Source organism: Balaenoptera physalus (assembly GCF_965194825.1).
Source record: "Balaenoptera physalus genome assembly, chromosome: 13".
In the NCBI taxonomy this organism is placed as follows: Eukaryota; Metazoa; Chordata; class Mammalia; order Artiodactyla; family Balaenopteridae; genus Balaenoptera; species Balaenoptera physalus.
Genome location: NC_138892.1, coordinates 14,993,888 through 15,017,542, shown reverse-complemented (window position 1 = coordinate 15,017,542; position 23,655 = coordinate 14,993,888). Strand labels below are relative to the sequence as shown.

At 47.1% G+C, this 23,655-nt stretch overlaps 1 protein-coding gene across 4 annotated transcripts in view; it reads right to left on the bottom strand.

The window, feature by feature from the left end:
• The window catches only part of SYN3 (synapsin III), a 456,423-nt gene that overhangs the window by 29,311 nt on the left and 403,457 nt on the right, over window positions 1–23,655 (bottom strand). The window contains exon 8 of one of the 4 annotated variants that reach the window (XM_082421002.1): window positions 2,496–2,634. The exons of the other annotated variants lie outside the window; for them this stretch is intronic. Within the exon in view, the coding sequence (XP_082277128.1) occupies window positions 2,497–2,634 (138 nt within the window). The 3' untranslated portion in view covers window position 2,496. Of the gene's footprint in view, window positions 1–2,495; window positions 2,635–23,655 lie in introns of those variants that run through there. 4 annotated transcript variants of the gene reach the window in all.

Genomic DNA, 23,655 nt, shown 5'->3' with positions numbered 1-23,655 from the left:
AACAGCTCTGGTAGGGGCTAGGATGCTAGCCTGAAGACTCTGGAAAGCCACTTGACGGAGAAGAGTTTAAACAAGAAAGTAGCCTAATTTGTGTTTTAGAAAAATCACTCAAGCAGCTGTGTAGAGGGTTGGATGGAGGGGTGTGATGTGGGATAGAGAGAGACCAGTTAGAAAGAAGAGAGTATGTATTTGTGTATGTGCATGTGGTGTGCATGGGCAGGGTGTGTGCATATGGGTTGTGTGTGTGAAGTTTGTGGAGGATGTGTGTGTGGGGTGTGTGGGGTATGTGGGTGGAATATATATTTTGTGATGTATATGTGTGGTGTTTGCATGTGTGTTGTGCGGGGTGTGTGGTGTTTTTGTGTGTGCAGTCCGTGTGTGCATGTGTGTGTGTGTGTGGGAGTGTGCACGCACTGGACATGGCTAGCTCTGCTAGTCCAAAGGCCTTGGGGAGAAACTCGCTCACACTGTTTACTGCGCTGAGGCCAGGAACATGCGGTGGTGTCCTGGGGTCAAGGAGAGGTCTTAGGAGAGCTTCCAAGGCCAAGTGCAGGGGCTGAGGCCAAGGCTCTGTGATAGCGATCTCAAGAGATAACAGAGGCTGACTCCCAGCACCTGTGGACAGCTGGATGGGTGTTCCCTCCCCTGTCATCCTCACTCGGACAGCAGAGGGGTTCTGAAGCTGGGCCAGCAGTGGGCAGAGGCCAGATCCACTGGGGGGCTGGGTGGGTGCTGAGCAGCCTGTGTGGGAGGTGGTCCTGTCCTTACAGCCTCTTCTAGTCCTTTTCTGCCCACCCTTCAGGCTCAGCAGTGCCCTGACCACTCCCTCCCTCCATGATGATGCCCACCCACGTCTGCCCCAACTTCACAACTTACATGGCATCTTCACAGCTCTCCTTTGGGACCCGAAACAGGATTGTGAGGCAGGCAGGGTGGCCATTATTATGGCCACTTAACAGATGTGGAAACGGAGATTTTTCTCCTTGGCCAAGGCCATATAGCAGCTAAGCACAGAGCTGGGAATGAAACTCAGGACTCCAAAAGCACAGCTGTTCTTTGAACAATCTCAGGGTATCTACAAGTGCATGCCTGCAGTCCCACCCAACAGATCGTAAACAGCGATGGGGAGGGAGGCTTGGCAAACTTCCTCTCTTCTTGGCTCTTTGTGCAACCCAGCCTCAGTGGCAGGGTGCCTCCTCCCACCGGAGGCCGAAACTACCCTTTGTTCTAGGTCCTCTAAGGCTCTGACTGCCTGCAGTTCCCTCCTCCCTCAGTAATAGGACCCTTAAGTTTTACCTGGGCATCTGGTCTCTCAGCTAAAGATTATTTTGTTCCAGTCTCCTTACAGGTAGATGTGGTCAAGTCTCTAATTCTGGCCAGTGAAACTGTGAGTAGATGTGATGCGAGCAACCTCTGGGTGGTGCCTTTAAGACGAAGGGAACCCTCCCTTTCCTTCTCCCTTCTTCTACCTGACTGGGATGTTTACATGATGGTGGGAGCTGGAGCAGCCTTCTTGGACCACAAGATGGAAGCTGCATGTTGAAGATGGCTGACTAATGAGGTGGAAGAAACCTGGATTTCCAACACCGTGGAGTCCCCAGTCAGCCCTTGACTGTGTATGCTCAGACTCCTACATGAGAGCGAAGTAAACCTTAATCTTGTTTACGCTACGGTTATTTTGGTCTTTGTTAAAGCAGCCAAACTGTATTTCTGCCATGTAGTTTTCATCTCTTGCTCTTTATTGATTCTTTATCCTTTGGATTAACATGATCATGGATCCACTAATCTCAAATTGTTCCTGCTTTTCAATACTTCAGTTACCACTGCTCTCTCTGTCTCTACATCCTCATTTCCCACTCACTCCTAAACCAGCTCTCTCTGGATGTCATTCCCCACCACTCCACCGAAACTGATTTGTCAAAGGTCACCTTTGACCTCCTCATTGGCAAAAACAATAGAGCTCCCTTTGCTCCCTATCCTGCTTTGGCACTCTATGGTATCTGAAGCCACTGAACTTTTCAGAATTTGGTTTTCATGCCACTATTTTCTTCCCTTTTTTTCCTGGCAACTTCTTCAAAGTCTATATTGCTTCCTCTTCCTTCAACTGCCCCTTGGGTGGTCATAATGTTTCATTCTCAGCCAACATTTGGGATCCGGTAAACAGAGAGTTACCGAAATGAAAGAATGGGGGTGAGGGCTTGCAGGGACAGCTTGTCTAATTCATTTTTGTCACTGGGTGGATCTGGAAAGGACCAGAGCTCCTTCTGGTTTCCTAGTCAGAACAGCATACACTGCAGGCTGTCTCAGAGATTTCTGGTTGTCCACAACATCCATTCTCTTCTTCTATAGCAGTGAAGCACCGTGGTCTGGGGCTGCATGACCATCCAGAATAAATATTACACTTCCGCGTCTCCCTGGCACCTGTGTGGAGTCATGTGATCATGTTTTGGTCAATGAGATGTGAGCAGAAGTGGGGCCTGAACTTCCAGGTCTGCCTTATAAGGGAAGTTTGTGTGGGGGGATGCTTTTCACTTCGTCCTTTCCTTGTCCTGCTGGCTGCAGTGGGCTCCATTGAAGACCTTGCGTCTGAAGGGCAACACCCCAGGAAGGGATGATCAACAGGATGGAAGGAGCCTGTTAGGTGAGAGAGAAGGTCCTAGCTTGTTTAAGCCACCTTAGGTCTTTGTTACAGCAGCCGAACTTTATCCTTAAGTAAATATTTGTTGAATGCATCATGCATGCATTCATTTATTCACAGGATAGACAAAAGAGAGCAAAGAGAGAAAGTATAGATGTAGGGGTTTAATTATTAATTCATTAGTGGTCATCCCAACCTCCTTTTGTGAGCCCTTCCTCTCCTAGAGTAGTTGGGTTGTTTGGGGTGGAGAGCTCATCCTGCCCTCTTCAGGACTGAGCAGGTAACCCAGGTTTCTCATACAAGGGCTAGTAATTTTGTTCTCAAATTGTGTGATGTCTGAGCCCCATAAACCCCGGCTCTCCCACTGGCTCCACACGTCTGTCTCCCCATTAGACTGAGCTTCCTAAGGACAGACAACATGTCTCGGCCCCAGTTGTAACACCAGTGCCTGGCGTGTTGCAGATCCTCCAGACGTGTTTGCTGGATTGATTTTAAGAAGCCTGGATAAAGATCTGCTTGTAACTTGGGAGGAGGCAAGCGGATGGAAGGAAAAATAAGGGTGCTTGGAAAAAGGCAAAGAAAATGTGTTTCAGGGAAACATGTTTTATAAGGTGAATTTTTCTGTAAATGCTCAGGCTGGATTCCACACTCAGAGGTTTACAGCTTCCTAGTGTAGCGCCAGTGGTGCAATCAGTTAGCGTGAGCCCAGTACTTGTAAGAGGTTTACAGCTTCCATTGTGAGCCTTGAGAACCTGGTGAAGTCAGGGGCCCTGGAGAATGGAGCCGGTGGCCTGCTGGGTGGTGCTGGAGGGGACTCTGGGCTGGTGCTCAGGCCATAAAGGGAGGTGGGGTGAGAAGGTATTGAGGATGGCTAGCCATGGGGATGGTGGAATGGCTGCTGGCCCGGGGAGGGAGTTACTAGCTGGAAACCCCTCCAACTGTTCACAGAGACAAGCTGAAAACAGGAAGCTTGCAATGAGCTGTGATTCAAGATTACCCATTTCCTGCTCTGGGGACCCGTGCCAGGGTGCCACACGAGCTCCTTGACTCTGAAGTCTCACACCCTCATGCTACCTCCCTGTCCCCTCTACGCCCCCTGTCTCTTCCCTCCTCCTTCCTCAGCCTTCCTCGCCTTCCCTCCCTCTCCTCCTCCTGGGCCCCATCCTTCCTCTCTCCCACATCCACTGCCTTCTCCCATCCTTTTCCTCTTACTTTTAGTATCATCTTCCTCCTCTTTGTCCCGTACCCTCTGTGTTTTCCTTTGTCACCTCTTACTTCTCCCGTCTTTCTCCATCTCTCCTTTTCCCCTACTTCTCTACCTCCCTCCGCTTTCCCTGACCCCTTCTCAGTGCCTGTCTCCTTCTTCCTGCTTCCCTTCCATGCCATCCTCACCCTGCCCCCCATCTCTCCTACCTCCTTTCCCTCACTGTTTCCCTGTTCAGTTTCTCACACTTTCCTCCTCTCCAGCTTTTTGAACTGCTTTACCTCCCTGGTGTGAGTGAGTGGGTGAGTGTGTGTGTGCACACCTGTGCTCCATCAGCAGGGTGAGTGAGGAGGGAGAGTGAAAACAGAGGGAGAGGAACTGGAGAGAGGAGTCAGGGGACAATTCCGAATCTCCTCAGTGGGATTCATCTCAGAGGTCTCCTACTCCAAATCCCAGCTGGGAAGGGCAAGTCATCTTCCACAGCCTTGGAAGACTGTGCACTATTTGCTTGAACACCTCTAACAACAGGGAGCTCACTACTGGGCAAGGCAGCTCATACCATCTTAGGGAACTTGTTCTACTGTATATTAGACCAAGAGTGAATGAATGGTTCCAATGGTTGATCATGCAGGGTACATCTCGGCCCTCTGCCTTGTGTCTGCTTTTCATCCATTGGATGAGAGCCACCCAGCTGTGCCTAAGTCACTCTTTTCTTTAACCCATCCCAATATGAGCTGGTTCCAGACTCTTTACTACCTTAAAATGCTTCCCTTTGATACTCTCTTAAACTATGTGGTGTCCAAAATTACACACATACTCCAGATGTGGTTCTACCAGCTGAGATTGGATAAGACTGTCACCTCACTCTATCTGGAACACATCTGGCCTAATCCTGCCTCAGGGCCTTTGCACTTGCTGTTCCTTGCTTGCATGGCTCACAGCCTCACTTCATTCAGGTCTCTCCTCCAGCCTCACCTTCTCAGAGCTGCCTTCTCTGACCACCATGTGTGAGGTTACTCCTCCCACCCAGCACTCCTCATTCACATTACCCTGCTTAATTTTTCTCCATAGCATTTCCACCACCGCTTCCTTATCTATTTATTTGTTTGTTGTCTTTCTTCCCTACCATTCCACTGGAATATAAGCTCTGCAAGAGCACTGTTGTATTTCAAGCACCTATAACAGCAGGGAAAAATAGGCGCTCAGTAAATTTGTTTTATGATTGAATAAATATATGTAAGTATTTACAAATATGTATTGAGTGCCCATTATATTCAGAGACTAACTGATCATTTTTCCAGATACTATGCTGGGGGCTGGGGATGCAATAGAGAACAAGATTTATGATTCTTATCCAAATGGAGCTTTGTGCCTATTAATTATCTTGCTCCTATTAACGTAGCTAAATAAAATATTAGCATTTCTAAGATCCATGTGGAGCTTGTTCTAAGCTAATGTCTCTAGATCATTTTTAAACACAAGATCCTGAGAATCCACATCTCTCCAAGCTTGGACTTGAGTGGTTTTAATCCCCAAGTAGGAATTTATGTCTACCTTTTCCAGTCTTGGTTGGAATCCAATATTGATTCTGTCGTCTGACCTGTTAACTCTCCCTCTCAGCTCTATGTCATTCAAGATTTTGGTGCACTCTTCCTATACATGTAATCCAGCTCTTTGATCTTACCTAAGTTACTTCTCTGAGCTTTAGTTTCCTTACCTATTAAAGGTGATTATAACAATTACCTTACAGGATTATTATGATTTTTAAATGGAATTATAATGAATGTCAAAGGACCTACCTAGCATAGCGCCTGGCACCTAGTAGGTGCTCAACAAAAGTTGTTTATCTTTAATTAGATAGTTGTTGAGATTCTTTGCTGACCTTGAACCATCAATCAATGCTTTCTTTTTTACAGTTATTTATGCAATTATTCATCCAGTGCCAAAGCTATCTCCTGTATAGTCATCCAAATTGATGAGGAAAAGTTCTTCTTTTTAGATGAGTGCCAGCTAATAAATGCAGAAGTAAGAGAATGAGAATTTCAGCCTTCTGCAACAATTATGTTACTGCAACAACAGATCTAGGCAACAATGCTCAATGCCAAAGACCATTGGGAAAGACTGATGGAGAACTCCCTAATGCGTATATCAGGCAGACAACACCTGAACTCACAGATCAGTCTTAAATCCTAAAAGAGAGATAGTCAGACATGATTACATCTACAGATATGCAAGAGAAACACTCACTACCACCTATGAAATATTCTTGCCAAAACCTAGAACTTGAATCAGACCAAGTCTCTATATTCATCCACCAGGTTATAAGAAATGCAGATATTGGAAGAACGCCACAGAGCTGTAATCAGCTGAATTCAGAAGGTAGGAAATTCTGCAGGAAAATGACCTTTTTTCCCCTTCCAACAAATAAATGACAAGAAAAACAAAACAGAAGGAAGGGAACTGTTACAGATCAAAAGAGACTTCCGTCATACCAACCGTGTGAAATACGAAGGCTTTATTTGGATACAATGAAAGAAAATCAATTAACATAGGACTATTGAATACTGACTATTTATTAGATATTAAAGAATTATCACCAAACTTTTAGGTGTAATAATAGTATTTGGCTATGTTAAAAAAGAAGTCCTTATGTATTAGAAATTCATACTGAAATATTTTTTTAAAAATATTTGTTTATTTATTTATTTGGCTGCATCAGGTCTTAGTTGTGGCATGTGGGCTCCTCGTGGTGTGTGGGCCTCTCTCTAGTTGTGGTGCACGGGCTCTAGAGTGCAGGCTCAGTAGTTGTGGCGCACGGGCTTAGTTGCCCCACAGTATGTGGGATCTTAGTTCCCTGACCAGGGATCGAACCCGCGTCCCTTGCATTGGAAGGCGGATTCTTAACCACTGGACCACCAGGGAAGTCCCCATACTGAAATATTTACAGAGGAAATGATGTGGTATCTGGGATTTGCTTTAGTATAAGCTGGTGATCCACAGAGACAGAAAGTAGACGTGTAGTTGCCAGGAGCTGAGGTAAAAGGTAAAAGGGGAATGGGGAGTGACTGCTAAAGGATATGGGGTGAGGAAAATGCTTTGGAATTATACAGTGGTGATGGTTCCTCCTTGAGGAAGCCACTGAATTGTACTTTAGAAGACAAATTAGTCACATGAGCCAATTCTTTAAAATAAATCTATCTATCTATGTATACACTTCTTATTGCTTCTGTTTCTTTGGACAACCCTGATGAATGCATTGTCTCAACTAGAGCTGCAGCAAGAAGACAAAGATGTCACCTCCCAAAGTGATCTGTGACAGAGACCACTATGGCCAAGAACTGGTAGATTCACCCATGTTGATATTACAAGGTTGGGTTGCTGGAGATTAGAGATTCTGAGACGGTGATTTCTTAGGAAAAGTTTATGCCAGCCTACCACTCCTCCCTTGTGCTACGTCTGGTAGGAGCTTCAGTGGGACACCCAGCAAGACTGATATGTGTCTGGTGCTGAAGCCTTCCCAGGCCATCTGCAGGTAAGCATCCTGCCTTTGGTTTGTCCAGGCTAAGGATGTACGTGCTTCCTGTGGCCACAGGTGGGTTGTGTGGAGAGAGCAGCGGCTAGAAGGAGAGCGGCATCTCCACTGCCATCATCTTGGTCCAGGCCACATCATCCCTCTTTGGACTGCTGCAATCATCTCTTTTAAAATTCCTCTTGCCTAAGCCAAACCTCAGACTGATTTCCTCAGACTCTCTGGGCGTGGGCCAAGTCATCAGTATTTTTGGAAGCTTCCCAGGCAAATGCGTGCAGCCCAGGTTGAAAAGCTTATATGATCTGGTTCCTGGTCATCTCTCTTTTGCACTCAGCCAAACTTGTCCCTGACTTACTGCTTTTGTACTTGCTATTCCCGCTGGTGGAATAATTTTCCTGAATACCTTCCCATGGCTGGTTTCTTCAGGTCTCAGCCCAGATGACCCCTCAGAGGCTTTTCCAACTACCTGATATCAAGTAGCTACTCCTTCCTGGGAAGTCTGTACTGAATTATCACTATTTTTTCTCACCATCTTTGACTATCTGAAATTACTTATTTCCTAATGTGCTATTGTCTCTCTCCTCCATTAAAATGTAAGCCAAATAAAACCAGAGCCTCCTGTGTCTTGCTAGGAGACAATATAACAGAGTGTTGAAGAATGCAAGCTCAAATCCCAGCTCCATCACTTATTAGCTGCTTGACCTTGGGGAATTTACTTAGCTTCTCTGTGTCTCACTTTCCTTATCAGCAAAATGTGGGTAACTTGTTAATATAAAGAAACTCCTCCTGATCAAATGTGGATGACTTGGATTGTTGTTGAGCATTAAATGAGATACATGTAAGTAGTTTAGAAGAACTCTTTGTTCATTACAGGTATTCAATAAATGTTAACTATTATTATCATTCCTTTTTATACCCTTGACACCCAGCATAGTGTTTGGCACACAGCAGATGCTCAATAAATATTTGCTGAAAGAATAAATGAAGGGGCCAGTCATGGGAATAGCTGGGTAAAGAGAATCTAGGCAAAGGGAAAAGGAGGTGCAGTAGCCCTTGGGCTGAGGCTGCTGGTGGAAAAGAGACTCACTCACAAGCATTAGCAGAAAACTGAGCCTTGACATCTTTTTGCGGCAGCTGAGGGCTAATAGGGATTCATGCTTGAGGAAGGGCAATCCCACTTCCTCTTAAAGGTGAACACTGGGAATGGGGTCAAGATCCTTCCTAGAAGAAGGTTTGGAATTAAACTTGATAGACTTGAGCCGTTGAAGTCCATCGCCCTATTTCAATGGCCTAGAAAACATTCCGGGCAAGTGTGACCGGCGGCTCACCCAGCCACGTCCATCTCCCTCAAGTTCCCACAGAAGGCCCACTCTGGAGCACGCTCCACCTGGTGTGATGGCGGGGACAAGCTTGTTTTTTTCAAAGATAACTATTTGAGGCAATTTACCGAACCAGGTTACCTACGAATAAGCTAAAAGCTACGAGGGGGTCTACCAAAAATAATAACTGTAGCTTCAGAACACTTGCTCTGTGGTCTCTTTCTGGCAATAATTAGCTGGTTGAGCCAGCTGGATATTCAGGCCACTCCTAGTTCGAGATAATGAAACCGTAACTCTGGCACACAAATGGATGCTTGTTTTTCTGTTTTTATAACAGGAAGGCGTGCTTCCAGCTCATTACAAAGTGGTCTATGCTCATTAAGAAGCTAATTAGATAGAGTGAAGGGGAAGAGTTAAATCTCTGTTTTCCCTCCCAGTAAATGTTTTCCAGTCTTGCCGCACCTAGACTCTCAAGGCAGGACTAAGTGTAGGTTCTGTGCTTACATCATTAACATCAGGCCATGCTTACAGAGTTTAGCTCAGAATCTTTCCTGAGCTCCGCATCAAAAGCTTAAAAGAGAGGGCTTCCCTGGTGGCGCAGTGGTTGAGAGTCTGCCTGCCAATGCAGGGGACACGGGTTCGAGCCCTGGTCTGGGAAGATCCCACATGCCGCAGAGCGGTTGGGCCCGTGAGCCACAACTACTGAGCCTGCGCTCCGCAACAAGAGAGGCCGCGATAGTGAGAGGCCCGCGCACCGCGATGAAGAGTGGCCCCCGCTCACCGCAACTATAGAAAGCCCTCGCACAGAAACGAAGACCCAACACAGCCAAAAATAAATAAGTTAAAAAAAAAAAAAAAAGAGGATTGCCATTTCATTAAAAAAAAAAAAAAAAAAAAGCTTAAAAGAGGCAAATGTGAGTTTCAAAGAAGCCAATGCAGAAATTCTGAAACTTTCTGGATTTACGATGCCCATATCAGGAATGATTTCACGGCATTCCAAGGCCAAAAGAAGTACTAAGCAGCTTCATTTGTTAAGTAGTTAGAGCTAAACAGCTTAATAAATATTTATGTTCTAACAACTTAGTAACTGAAATAAACAATGCACATAATATTTTTATTTCATTCTTAAATAACTACAATTACTTACAAATGGGATGTGTGTGCTTGCTGGGCACTGCACAAATTCCCAAACCTTAGAATCAGAGAGGGTGCTTCACCCGCATTTCCTGTTCCACACTGATTTTCACAGAGCACTTGCCTTTTAGCACAACTACCGCCCAAAACCCAGTTTTGCAAAGATGTGATGTCATCGAAAGGAACATGTTGTGATCTAATGTTGAAACTGTGAACCACCTCGACTAGTAATTTGCATGGTGTCTGACCGTTGCCCAGAACTGCTGTGTTTCCCTTGAAAATTAAAATATACTCTGCTGCCCTAGGGCGTTGGGTGCAGGGTTTGGGAACTGTAGGCCTAATGTTACTACTTTTGGCGCCCTCCCCCCAGCAGTGAATGACACAAGCCTCTGATGCAACACCCCTGGCGAACAGCCTGTCTGCTCTTTATGTGAAACGTAGGTCTGAGAAACCCATGGGGGCGGGATATCCAATAAACCCGTCAGTGCTTTAAACCAGTCCCTATTTTAGGAAAATTACAAGGATATTGTGCTTTTTAAAATGATGTAAATTCTGTTCTAGATTGATTCATCAGGACCAGGCTCTTAGCTCAAATGTGGGTTAGTTAACGAGTGTAAGGAGACTATTTGGACTAGTCCTTGAACGTATCTGAAATAAAATAAAATGTTGTCTAAGTGCTGTATTAAACAGATAGTCAAGGCACAGGCCCTGCCATTGAGGAGTTCATGGTCCATGGGAGAGACAGGTACACGGACAGGCAATTCAACAGAGCGTGATGGATGCTGCGACAGAGGCCAGGTGTGCAGCACAGGGACCCTGATGCACCCTGGGGTGGGTGCCAGGGAAGGTTTCCCAGATGAGGTGATGGATTCTACTCCAACTTTCTTTGTCATGACTATGAAGAAGAGGATGAACTTAAATCCAAAGCTTCTCTTCTCTTTTAAATCACAAAGAAACAGTTTGAAGTGGGTGTTGGCGCGGGGCTTTATATGTATCTCATTATTTTCACATGTATTCTTTTAAGATATCTATTTCTTATTGAGCACTAACTATGTGCCAGGAACTGTACTACACAGTTCACCTATAGTATCTCACTTAATCTTCACAAACAACCCTAAGTGCTTCCAGTCATGATGTACCCACCCGAGCCCTGTCTCTGTAAACAAGTATAAAGCTGGAAAAAATTAACGAGGCAACTGTTTTGAGGCAGTGGGAACAGGCCGTGCAAGGCTGATCCCTGAGACAAAGGACATCAGGAGGTGGGACCCATGTGGGCCCAGCCCCTTTCCCAGCCTCCCCTCAGGCTCCCTGCATGCGGTTGTGACACTGGCACTTCCTCAACTACCCCAGCTCTTTCCTGCCTCTGGGCTTTTTTGCATGTGCTGTTCTCTTTCTGCAGGGTTCTTCACTCTTGTCCTTGCATGGCCAACTCATTCTCATTCCTCAAGGCTTTGCTCATGTGTCACCACCTCAGAAGTTCCTCCAACAGCTCTGCCATGTTTTTGTCTTTTAACAACCTGTTCTTCTCTGGCCTAGTACTGAGTAAAGTTTACAACTGTATTTCTTTGCTCATTTATACCCTATCTGCTTCTCCCACTAGCCCATGATTTCCAGCGCTAGCACAGCACCTGGCACGCAGTAGGTGCTCAATAAAGAGATGTTGAATGGGGACTTCCCTGGTGGCGCAGTGGTTAAGAATCCTCCTGCCAATGCAGGGGACACGGGTTTGAGCCCTGGTCCGGGAAGATCCCACATGCTACGGAGCAACTAAGCCCGTGCGCCGCAACTACTGAGCCTGTGCTCCAGAGCCCACGAGCCACAACTACTGAGTCTGCGTGCCACAACTACTGAAGCCCGTGCACCTAGAGCCTGTGCTCCGCAACAAGAGAAGCCACCGCAATGAGAAGCCCCCGCTCACTGCAACTAGAGAAAGCCTGCATGCAGCAATGAAGAACCAACACAGCCAAAAATAAATAAATGAATAAATAAAATAATAAATTCATTTAAAAAAAGAGCTGTTGAATGAATAAAGGAAGGATGTATTAGATTGGTCCCTCCCTTTCCTGTGGGAGGTAGGGGAAATGAGGAGATAGGGAATTCCTCCTCCACTTTTACAAAAGTCACGGAAACTCAGAGACCATATAGGGCAGATCTGAGAAGGCTTTGTGAAAGAGTTGGGACTTGAAGACAACATGACCACTCAGTCAATCCTCCTGGTATCCTTGAGAGGGAGATGTTATCCTCCCCATTTCACAGATGAGGCTCAGAGAAGCGAAGGACATGTCCAAGGTCTCCCAGCTAGTAAGTGGAGGGATAGAGACTCAGATCTGGTCTGGTGAGTTCAGAACCCCATGATCTGTTCATGACATTGTCCTGCTTTGAAAGCAAAGGATCGAGGCAACTCTTCTCCTTCCTATCTTTTTCCTCCCCGCCGCACCCCATATCCTCGCCTGGCTTTTTGCAAACTCTACTGACAGACGGACTTGAGTTGGCAAAGGGTAGTTCCTGAGAGCACAATGGGGCAGGTGCCCAGTCTCTTCCTGAAAGGACCTGGGGAGGACAAACTCTGCCAGCCAAACTCCACAGCTGAGGTGTCCCCCAGCTGGAATCGTGGCCCTGATGACTCAACCCAAGGGCCCCTTGGCCAAGGCAGCCTATGCCAGGGACCCCGGCATGGCTGAGGCTCAGAGCCGACTCACAGGGCAGGCTGCCACCACCTGAATCACCCACTCCACCTCTGGGTGGAGAGAAGAGGTTGGGGGCTGGGGTGGGGCACTGGGCTGAGACCGCGTGACTCATCCGGTGAATAAATAATAACAATGACTGTAATAACAATAATGATGGACCATGACAGCTACTCTTAATGAGTACTTTTCATGAGTCAGGTGCCATTCTAACAGCTGTATATTAATTCACATAGCCTTCGTAACAATCCTATGTAGTAAGAACTATTATTTCCCTATTTCACACATGAAAAGACTGTGGCCCAGCAAGGTTATGTAATTGGCTGCAGGACCCAGAGCTGGCACGTGGAAGTGCTGAGATTCCAACCAAAGTCTGTCTGACTCCAAAGCCCAGCCATTCATTCAATAAATATTGAGTCCCTGCTATAAGTCAGGCACTGTCGTGGGCACCAGGGATACACTGATGGAGTTGAGAAGTTAGTAAACAAATAAATATATGACATATTAGGTAGAGATGAACATTATGGGGGAGATAAATTAGGCTAAGGGGGTGGGGCTTACAGGGGTTAAGGTGGGGATGTGATTTCATATCGAGGTTGTTGGAGTTCTCCCTAATAAGATGGCATTGAGCAGAGACTTGGAGGAAGTGAAGGAATGAGTGATGGGCCCACCTTAGGAGGGGAAGGATGAATGCCAAGGCCTGAGGTTGACCTTGGATTGCTGAGTGTGTTTGACGAGCAGCAGGGAGGCTGGTGTGGATGCAGATCAGAGCGGTGGGGCAGGGGCACAAGTCATGCGGGGTCCAGAGCCATTGGGAGGATTTCAGCTTTTACTCTGATGCTGGGGCGAGCCAGGGAGGGTTGGGGCAGGGAAATGACACAATCTGACTTAAAATTGAAAAGGATTCCTTTGCTGTGAGAAGACTAAAGCAAGGGCTAAAAAGCAGGGAGACCAGTTGGAAGGCTACTTTAACAACACGGGTAGGAGACATCAGTGGCTTGAACCAGGGTGGCAGATTCTAGAAATATTTTGAAGGTAGAGCTGAAAGGATTTGCTGATGGGTAGGACGTGGGATGTGAGAGAAATGCAGGAGTGAAACATGAGCTCAGGGCTTTTGGTTGGAGCAACTGGCAGGATGGGTCCCCTCTCCCCGTTGCCTCCTCCCCAAACGGGAAAGGCTGTGGAAAGAGCAGGTTTGGGGGGAAAACTAAGTGCTCAGTTGTGTCCATTCTCCGAGGTCCTGGTGGACATTTGGTCATACAAGTCTGGGGTTCAGAAGGGAGGGCTCCCCTGGAGATTTAAATTCATGAGTCAGGGATGTATAGATGGTTCAGAAAGCCATGGAATTGAATGAAATAGCCTATGGACGGGGAGGAGCTAGAGGAGGGGTCAGAAGCCTGAGCCTCACGTGCCAGAGTGTAGAGGTTGGGGAGATTAGAGGGAAGCAGCAGAGAGGACAAAGGCACAGCCACGGAGGCAGGAGGAGAACCACAGCTCTCTCTGTGACACCATCCTGTTAAGGAACCAAGGGGGCTGAGGCTTCCCAGAACTCTGGACTTTTCTGTGCAGGAGAATGGATCTGGGTGGTCATTCAGGGGCCACTCGATTGCTCTCCAGCCCTCTTCTCTTCCGTAAGGTGAGTCTAGGTCCTTCCCTCCTATTCTCTCCCCCTCTCTCCTCCCTTCCTTTCTTCTTGCCTAGTTTACAAAGTGCCTTCATGTTCAGTTCCCTCCTGTGGCTGCTCAGGGGAAGCTGGGGGTGTTCAGAGCAGGGCATCATGGGAAGGACTGCCAGGTCACCCCAGAGTCCACCTTGGGTTCTCAGCAGAGACAGATACTCTAAGACGGTTCCTGCCTTCTGCAGTGAATCCTGTGGTGTGCCACCCGGATCCCCCCTTAAGGACAGAGGCACCTGTTCCCCGAGCTGCCTGGGGTGGTGGCTGCTGAGGGCTCATGGCTGAGTTTCTCCCCAGGAACCGCCCTCAGCTAAGGCGAGATGCCTTGCCCAAGTTTACACCACATTCCTAGGACAGCCCACATCCAATGACTGACTGCGGCAGGAGTTCAACGGCCCAGTCCCTTGCCATGATTTGGGACAATTCTGAAGGGCCATCTCAGCTCTGGAACTCCTTATGGAGTCAGCTGAGGTCCCTATTGTAACTGCACTGCAGTTCAACTTCTCCCTCTGCCTAATCCTGCCTCCCTCACTTCCCAAGGCAGTGTTCCCAAGTGCAGACCCCAATGCGCATCGTGTAGCAAGTCCCCATCTCAGAGTCTACTCAATATCGGTTCCCCGCTTCCTCCATCCTAATAGAACCCCAATTTTGTTTAGGTAGCTACCCATCTCCACCCAACCATGGGTTTCAGGGGGAACTAAAGCTACTCCCCATACAAGAGGTGAATCCTGATTATGTTCAGTCAATCAGAACACAGCACGCTTCTCTCAGTGGCCCAGGGCTGCACTCATGCATGAATAAACTGTCTCAATGAGGCAGAAGAGAACATCTCACTCCATGATGGATGTGAACAGGGAGGCACAAAGCATAGAACCCAGAATGCCACCAGCAGCCAGGGTAGGACAGAGGAAGCTGCCCAAGAATGAAGCTGGCCCTGAGGCCAGCCAGCAGAGACGGAATGAGCCTAGGACCTCGGTGACACTGAGACACTAATCCCCAGGCTTTCAGAGTGTTTAAGCCAGTTTGAGGTGGAATTTTCTGTTACTTTCTGGGTCGATTCATTTACTTGCTACTGGCTGTCTAAACCTGCTTTGCTGGCCCATGGGTGTGTCTGCAGGAAGGTGTTCTTGTTGAGGCTCTTGTCTGAGGCACAATTTTTCCCTCCGAAGGGACTTGGGGGCACGGGGTCCTTTTCTTCAGCAGCAGCAGAGTACCTTTAGGTTGGGGGAAAGCTATCAGGGAACTCTCTTATTTCCAAACTCCTGCAGTTTCCTTCCATGTGGAGGGAGTGACACTGCTGGCCCATCTGCCCCTGTCATTCACTCCTCCTCAAAGGGAGTGACAGATTCAGATCAGAGGGTCTGAAGGAGAAATGGGGCACACGTAGGAGCCCAGCCCATTCTCCTCTCCTTTCTCTTTGGGAGCTGTCTTTCCCACAAACAGCATGTAATCTGCTCTGCTTCCCAGACTGTAAGTGTTTTGAGTCAGGCCCAATATAGGGAAGCCTGAGGCAGCCCAGCAATGTCTGAGTTTGATGGGCAAATCTGCTAATTCTGGGGTTTGGTTTTGAGAAGCCATTTGCCTGCACACTTAAGCCACAGTCTTTAATACCTTTATTTGTACTAACGCACTTGATTTTTCAAATTCCTTACTATTACTACACCCCGGCAACTCCCACAGAGCCTGCAACATGGCTGAGTGGTTGGAAAAGGGTATTGTAGGAGCAAAGTCAAGCATGAGGCTGGTCGATGACCTTTAATGCTTCTTCCAATCCCAGACCCAGTGATTCTATTATCTGACAAAGAGAAGTACCCCAGTTGTGTTGAAGAGACAACCCCCTAACATTTAATTTCAAAAGGCATTCATTCAGTGGTTCCTCATAAGAGACCTTCCACAATGAATAGCAAATAGCACCATTGCTAGTGGTTTTATAAAAGTTGCCGGAATCTTCCCTTGACCCAACTGGAACCTCTCTCCTGCCCTTTCCCACCTTCCTTGCATGACCTCCTGGCTTTGTGGGCTGAACAGAGGGCAGCAGGCTCCTTGCAGAGCTCATTAAGGTCTGCTTTTTACTTGCCTGAAAGCCATGCTTAGTAAATCTCCTCTCTGGGGTCTGAGAACTCGACCTTCAGGCAAGGCACCATCTTGGTCGACTTGGAGGGTTTTGACTCACAGTGAAATGATTGCCCTCTATGTGACAGGCCCTGACTGTGAGCCCGCCTCCCCCGTGTCCCTGCCTAGCACCCCCTTTGTCTGGGCTTTCACAGGGAGTGTCTCGACCCTGGACTTGACCGGCTCTCCCTCCCTGTCAGCACTTCTTGGCTAAGCTGCTCCACCCCACTCTCTTTTCTGCCCAACAGGAGAATAAAGGGAGCCTCAGAGCCTCCTAGCCGGATCAGATTCCAGATCGCTGTAAGGAAAACACACTAAGCCAAGCAAACAAAGCAGATGCTCCCTCAGCCAGGCTTATTACTTCCACCTCTCTGTGAACATTTCACTGCTTCGGGCCACGTCTGCCTGCGAGCTGCCCAGGGTCCCTCCTTCCCATCGGGGCCATCAGCATGGGCTTTCATGGCAGGGGCACGTGACCAACCAAAACCAAGAAAAAGAACACTGAGAGCCAGGAGGCTGGGAGGGGACCTCACTGGGTGACCTCGGGCAAGTAACCTTCCCTCTCTGAACTCCTGGCTTCAAAATTAACCATGCCAGCTTAGGTTATACAAGTAAATCAAGGGCAGCATTGTCCACAATAGCTAAGATATGGACACAGCCTGTGTCTGTCAGTGTATCAATGGATAAAAAAATTTACGGGGTGTGTGTGTGTGTGTGTGTGTGTGTGTGTGTAATTGAGCCACGAGAAAGAAGGACATCCTGCCATTTGCGACAACATGGATGGACACTGAGGGCATTATGCTAAGAGAGACAAATCAGGCAGAGAAAGACAAATACTGTGTGATCTCATTTATATGTGGGATCTAAAAAAAGCCAGTCTGATAGAAACAGATTGTAGAATGGTGGTTACAGGGGCTGGGGGAGTGGGGGGAATTGGGGAGATATTGTTAAAGGGTGTAAGTATGCAACTAGAAGATGAATAAGTTCTGGGTATCTGATGCACAGTGAAGTGACTATAGTCAACAATACTATATTATATATTTCGAAGTTGCTAAGAGAGTAGACTGTAAACGTTCTTACCACAAAAAAGAAATGATAATTATGTGATGGGATGGAGGTTTTAGCTATGCTAAGGTGGTAATCATATTGCAATAAATAAATGTATCAAATCAACATGTTGTACACCTTAAACTTACACAATGTTATGTGTCAATTATATGTTAATTTAAAAATGTAAATTGAGGTTAAGAGTGTGGTCTCTGAAGCCAGACAGCCTGGCTTTGAACTCTGGATCACCAAATGCCAAAAGGGGGTTACTTGACCTCTATCTCCCAGCTCCCTCAACTGTAAAGTGGTAATTAGTACCCAACTCAGGCGCTCTAGGTAAGAAGGGTAAGTTAACCTGTGTCCAGTCCTCAGGCGGTGCTGGCACATAGCACGCTCTCAATAAATCATCACCACCATCATTGTTCCTAAGATGCTCACGGTCTGTAAGGGGAGTCAGGCATGTAGCTGAAAGTGCACCTAGGGTTCCGATGGGGTGGCAGAATTCTGCACAGGCACAGTGCAGGCACAAAGTCGGGGTCACATCCACTGAGGGCTTGGGGAGAAGTTCAGGGAACTCTTGAACTTAAGCTGAGTCTAGTGTTGAAGAGGCTGACACGGTGTGGGATGATCATGGAAGATAAAAGAGGGAGGGAAAGGCAGACGAGCGTGAAACCATCTGGCATGTTTGGGGACTGAAGAGGGAGTGGGTGTGAGGAGCCCTGGGTGTGCGGAGGCCAGTGCTGAGAGAGGACCCCAGAGGGTTTGGTGGATGCTGGGGGATCTTGCAGGCTTTATTCATGGATAATGTGGAGCTACTGCTGGGTTTTAAGCAGAGGAGGGATGTAGCAGTTCTGGGTTTTAGGACCCCAGTTCAGCAGACACTGTGGAAAATGGATGGGAGGGGCCAGCCAGGAGCCCTGGCGAACATTTAGGCAGTGATTGCTGTAGTTTAGACCAAAAGTGATGCAGAACTGACCTGAGGCAGAGGGAAGAGAAAGGCAGGGAAATGCAGGGAATGCTCGTGGTGGATGTGGGGTCCAGGGAGCCAAGCCGGAGAACCATGTGCCAAGTGCTGACCACACGGCGGCCACTGCCGGGAGCCCTCTACACTGGGACTCTGGCCATGCTGCAGTGAGGCCCAGGGAGGGTGGAGTAGCTCCAAGGTCACACAGCTGGTGAGCAAAGGAGAAGGGTGCCTATCCACAGTCTGGTTTCAGAGCTCCCAGCTGTGACTACCGTGCATGGCTGCCTGTCTACAAGAATGGCTTCTATCCAGTGCCTTGCATGCGCCGGGCATTGCTCTAAGCCCAAGATCACCCAGCTAGTAAGTGGCAGAACTGTGGTTCAAACCCAGACAGCGGAGCTCACGCCTTATCACTATGCTGAATTAGTTTCGGTGTCACCCTGATTCAGGTGAGACCACAGGAGTGGACGCGATTGTCTAAGGCACTGCTGTCCCTAGAGCCACATGTGTAATTCTAAATTTTCTAGTAACCACATTAAAAAAGGTAAAAATAAAAAAAGATGAAATTAAGAACATGTTTTATTTAACTCAATGTCTAAAAATATTTATCATTTCCATGTGTAATCTTTATAAAAATTATGAATGAGATAGGTTCTCTTCTTTGTACCCTAAGTCTTTGAAATTGATATATACTTACACTCACAGCCCAGCTCAATGGAGCCACATGTCAAGGACTCAGCAGGCATGTGTGGCTGGTGGCCACCAAATAGGACAGCGCAGGCCTGAGGAGTCACCTACAGTGAGAAAGGGTGGGACAAGGATGGGACCTCAGGGCACCTGGACAGAAGGGTGGAAGAGGGGAATGCAAAGGAGGTGAAGAAAGTCTGGCTGGAGAGGAAGGAGGAAAGGTGGGTGAGAGTGGTGTTCCAGAAGACGAGGTAGAACTGCATTCCAGGAGACAGGGCAACCATGACAAATGGCCAAGGAGCAAAACAAGGGGCTTAGGACTTTATCAGGTTTGTCTATCTGGAAGGCATGAACGATCTTTGCCAGAGGAAGTTTCGGGGAGTGGTAGGAGCTGATTTAGGAAGCTGGAGAGTGAGTGGAGACAGCAACTGCAGGCTCTTCTTTGAAGAACCTTGGCTGGAAATGCAGGGTAGGAGAGGCACACAGGCTTCACAAAGACATATTTATTCTTTGCAAATCGGAGTGAGATTTGAACATGCTGCAGTGTTGGAAAGATGCCAGTGCAGAAGTAGCACTGAGGACCAGGGGTGAGAAGGAATGGACAGGGAGCCAAGTCTCAGAGGATATGGGTGGAAATGAGAGCCAGAGCTCAGAGGGAACACGAACTCGGAACAGGAGACGCGACAGCACTGAGACAGGGAAGATGGGTGTGGGGGAGGGCAAAGGTGTGGCAAGGTGCACACATGTGAGGGCAGAGGTGATGAGGTGACTCTGCCAGCATCAGTGAGCTCTGTGACAGGGGCGTGGTCCTCTTTTGGGGGGAAGGATGTGGGACTTGCAGAGTGCAGTGAGGTTCTGAAAACACCACCATGGGGATGGGAAAGGCAGCTGACTAGGGAGATGTAAAAGCTTTGCCAAGACAACTGAGGCTCCTAAGGCTAGAGGCCATACATTTGTAGTTGCAGCATCAGATCAGTGGTCTTGGTTTAGAAGAGATGAAGGTTCATGGCTGGACTGATCCAAGGTTGGGAGTTCCAGGGCAGGTGTGACAGCAGGACTAGAGAGATTGCTCATTCATTCAGCAAACACGTATTACATGGCTACGCAGTGCCAGGTACTGTTCTAGGTGCTAGAGATCATACGCAGTGTCAAACGAGACAAGATTCCTGCCTCCACGGAGCTTATGGGAATGGTTTTCTCTAAACACACAGTAGCCTCCTAACATAGAAGGAAAGAGAAGTGTTCTGTGGTGGGACTCAGCTTGTTTGGCAAACAACTGAGATGGACTGAAGTTTAACATTCCACATGTGGAGTTGACGTGCTCCACTGTCAACTCAGGGGACAGGGGAGAAGGTGGCTGCTCAGGACAGTGGGTACTGATCCTGAAGTCACGGAGACAGGGATTACCACCTCCATGTGCCTGGAGGGGACTGACGAGGCTCAGAGAGGGCCCGAGACCACACAGCCAGTGAGTGGGAAGACTGTCTGGGCCCAGAGCCTGCTGCTTTCACTTCTCCATAGTCTCAAGTTGATGAAGCCCCAGAAAGAACAGGTTTGTTGAGCCCCTTGTGGACATGGGTTCTCTACCTCTCTCCTTCTTCTCTTGCCAACCCTGGTTTGGGCCAGAGCCATGGGCACTTTATACACAGACGGAGGTGTCAGGGGAAGCTTGCTAATGAGGATGGTCCCCAGCTCCAGAGGGGACTAGACAAAGGTGAGTAAACTCCTCCGGGTGATTCAAGCTCCTAAGGGGAAGGGGAAGGTTGTTAGGGGCTTCCTGGGGTGGCCAGGACAGAAGCACAGTCAGACTTTGCTTCCAGCTGTTCTGAGGCAGCTCTGCCTCAAAGTCCTGGATGATGCCAGCCTGCGCTCTCTGTGCCTTGGCTCTGGTCTCTTTTCTTCCTGGAATGCTCTCCTTGCTCCTCTACCTAACACCTACCGTCCACCAAAGCCCTAAAACTCGTTGCCTTCTCCAGGAAGCCTTTCTGGTCCACTCCAGCTCATTAGAGTTCCTCCTCCTCCTCTGAACTCCTGCAGGGCTCTATACTACTTTATTTCACTTTAAGCAAAGTCTTTACTTTCAAGGAAAAAGTGCATTTTCTCATTTTCTGTTCTAGGCATAAACTTTAATTATTTCCAGTGGAAGCAAAACCTCCTGAACCCCTTTCAGTGTCATCTAAAACTTGAACTTCCTCTATCTCTGGGTAAAATATCTGTTCACAAATGAGATGTGCAATTCGATCACACTTTTTGACTTCAAACTTTTCTTTGCCAGAATTAAACAGTACAATACCAACGTTTCCTCTGTAATCTTAATCTATGACACTGGCTCCTACATCTATGAAGTGTTTTGCAGCCAAACCAGAACGCGCAGCTACTCTCCCATAGCACCCAGAAGGAAGAGCTATCTGGATGTCGGTTTTCAGATGCCAAGTAGTACAGTTCAGAGGAGGAGGAGGAACAGGTGTTTACTGTTCACTTAATTATGAGCATGTGTTCATTCACTTAGTCCACAAATATTTATTGAGGGCACTGTGCTAGGCACTGAGAATATGGTAACAAACAAGACAGATGCAAGGGAACGTTCTGGTGGGGGAGAGGTGGAGAATAAATAAGCAGATAGATAAAGAAGTGGTAGGTAGATGGAAAGATAGGTATAAACAGGTAGGAAACAACTAGTTTGCAAGTGCATTGAAAGACACAAGCAGGAGAGTGAGAGAGAGGATGTACTACTGTGTACTGATAGAATTTTCAGGGACTTCCACAAGCTGATTAATCAGGCCAGGTTTGTAGAATCCCATTTAATAGGATATAGGCTCTACTACATCACACTTTTTTTTTTCCTCACACAAGTCGCAAAGTTGTTAGATAAATCAGATCAAATTCTACAGGCAGCACAGTGAAAGCACAGACTATGGGGTCAGGCTGATCTAGGTTCAAATCCTGACTTAGGCACTTGTAGATGCCATGACCTGGAATGAGTTCTTAAATCTTTCTGGGGCTCAATTTCCTCATGTGTAAAATGGGGATGATAATATTTATACCCATCCTCACAGAATTGGGAGATTAGGAATGATATCTCTGTCTATGTCTGTCTAGCCATCTATCTATCACCTATCTATCTAAACATCTATTTCTCTAAGTGATAGTTATTATTAAATGCATAAGAGTTCTAAAAAATACAAAATGACCCACACATGGAAGGTATTGCTTTGAGCATGGGTTCGGGAATCAGACTTTACTGCTTACTAGCTGTGTGACCTTGGGAAATTTCTCAACTTCTCTAAACCTTGATATTCTCAACTGTAAAATGGGGTTTATAATAGTACATACCTCATAGAGTTACTACAAAGATTTAGTGAGATAAACCATGTAAGCAACTGAATGGTGTCTGGCACAAAACAATGAATGTAAGCTGCTCGTGATTAACTAAAAGAACCTTTACGGATAAGGTATCTAGAGATTTTGTAAAGTCACTATACACAAAGTATAGAGATACACAAGTATCTCTTCTTTTACTTTCCTGGCCCTGGTGGCTTATATTTTCTGGGTGTGGAGGCCTCTCTCCCAGCTGTCTGTAGAGTGGTTTTAATAGGGGCAATGCTGAAGGCGTGTTAGGTATAGCAATGCCATACCTAATCTTGCTTGTGGGCAGGTTCTGCGGTCGATTAAACGTGGTATTTAACTCCCCTCCCTCCACACACTGCTCTTTTAGGGAGGGTTTGAAAACCTGCTGACTTTCCTGAAGGACATAGATGTTGTCTGTCTCCGGCCAGACAGCGGAGGAGGAGGCTAAGCGTGGCGGTCCTACCAGGGGATGGTTAGACTCCTTGTCTGTCTGGCTCCCTTGTGAAACATTGAGATATTAAAGGCCATTGTAAACATTTTTCAAAAAACAATAGAGAGATTTCCTTTGTGTGGGTTGGGATGTGACTCCCTGGCAAGGGGTATTATTCACTTTACCAAAGTTAAGGAAGTTAAGAGAGCTGTGCTGAGGTTTGGAAAAATTGAGGTGTTTTTCTTCTAATTAAAAAACGTAATTTTCATTTTGGGGTTGGATCTGCGCAGGTTTCTCTCCCAGGAGGATGTGCCTTGTAGTAAGGAAAGGGGGTGTAACAGGGAGGTGTGGGAAAGCTTTGGTGGGAGGAGAGAGGGCAGGGTGCTGAAAGCTCTGGCCTGGGTATGCGGCCTTCAATAACTACATTTATTCAGTGAACAGCTCAGAACCTCAGAGTGTGGAGGGACCTGAGAGGGCATCTGGTCAACCCTCTCATTTTGCAGATGAGGCAACTGACACATAGGGAGGGGCAGAATCAAGGACTGAGACTGTCTCCAAGTCTGCCAACTTCTCTCTACTACTGCACCACAATGTGGTGTGCATGGCATTGGCGGTCCAAGGGATGACTTAGAGGACATGCAAATGAACATTTAACTTTTAACAGTTAGATATTTATTTCAATGTGTATTAGGAAAAACTATCTGGGCCATAAAACTCATAATCTATGATCATGATATAAAATGTCATTGAAAAATAATTTATTTAAGCAAAGACAGAGGGAGCGTGTATGTGTGTGTGTACTGTATGTGTGTATGTGTGTTGTTTTAAAAATGCTGGATAAATAACAGAATAGGTGATCTGTAGGTTTGTTATAAATCATGACT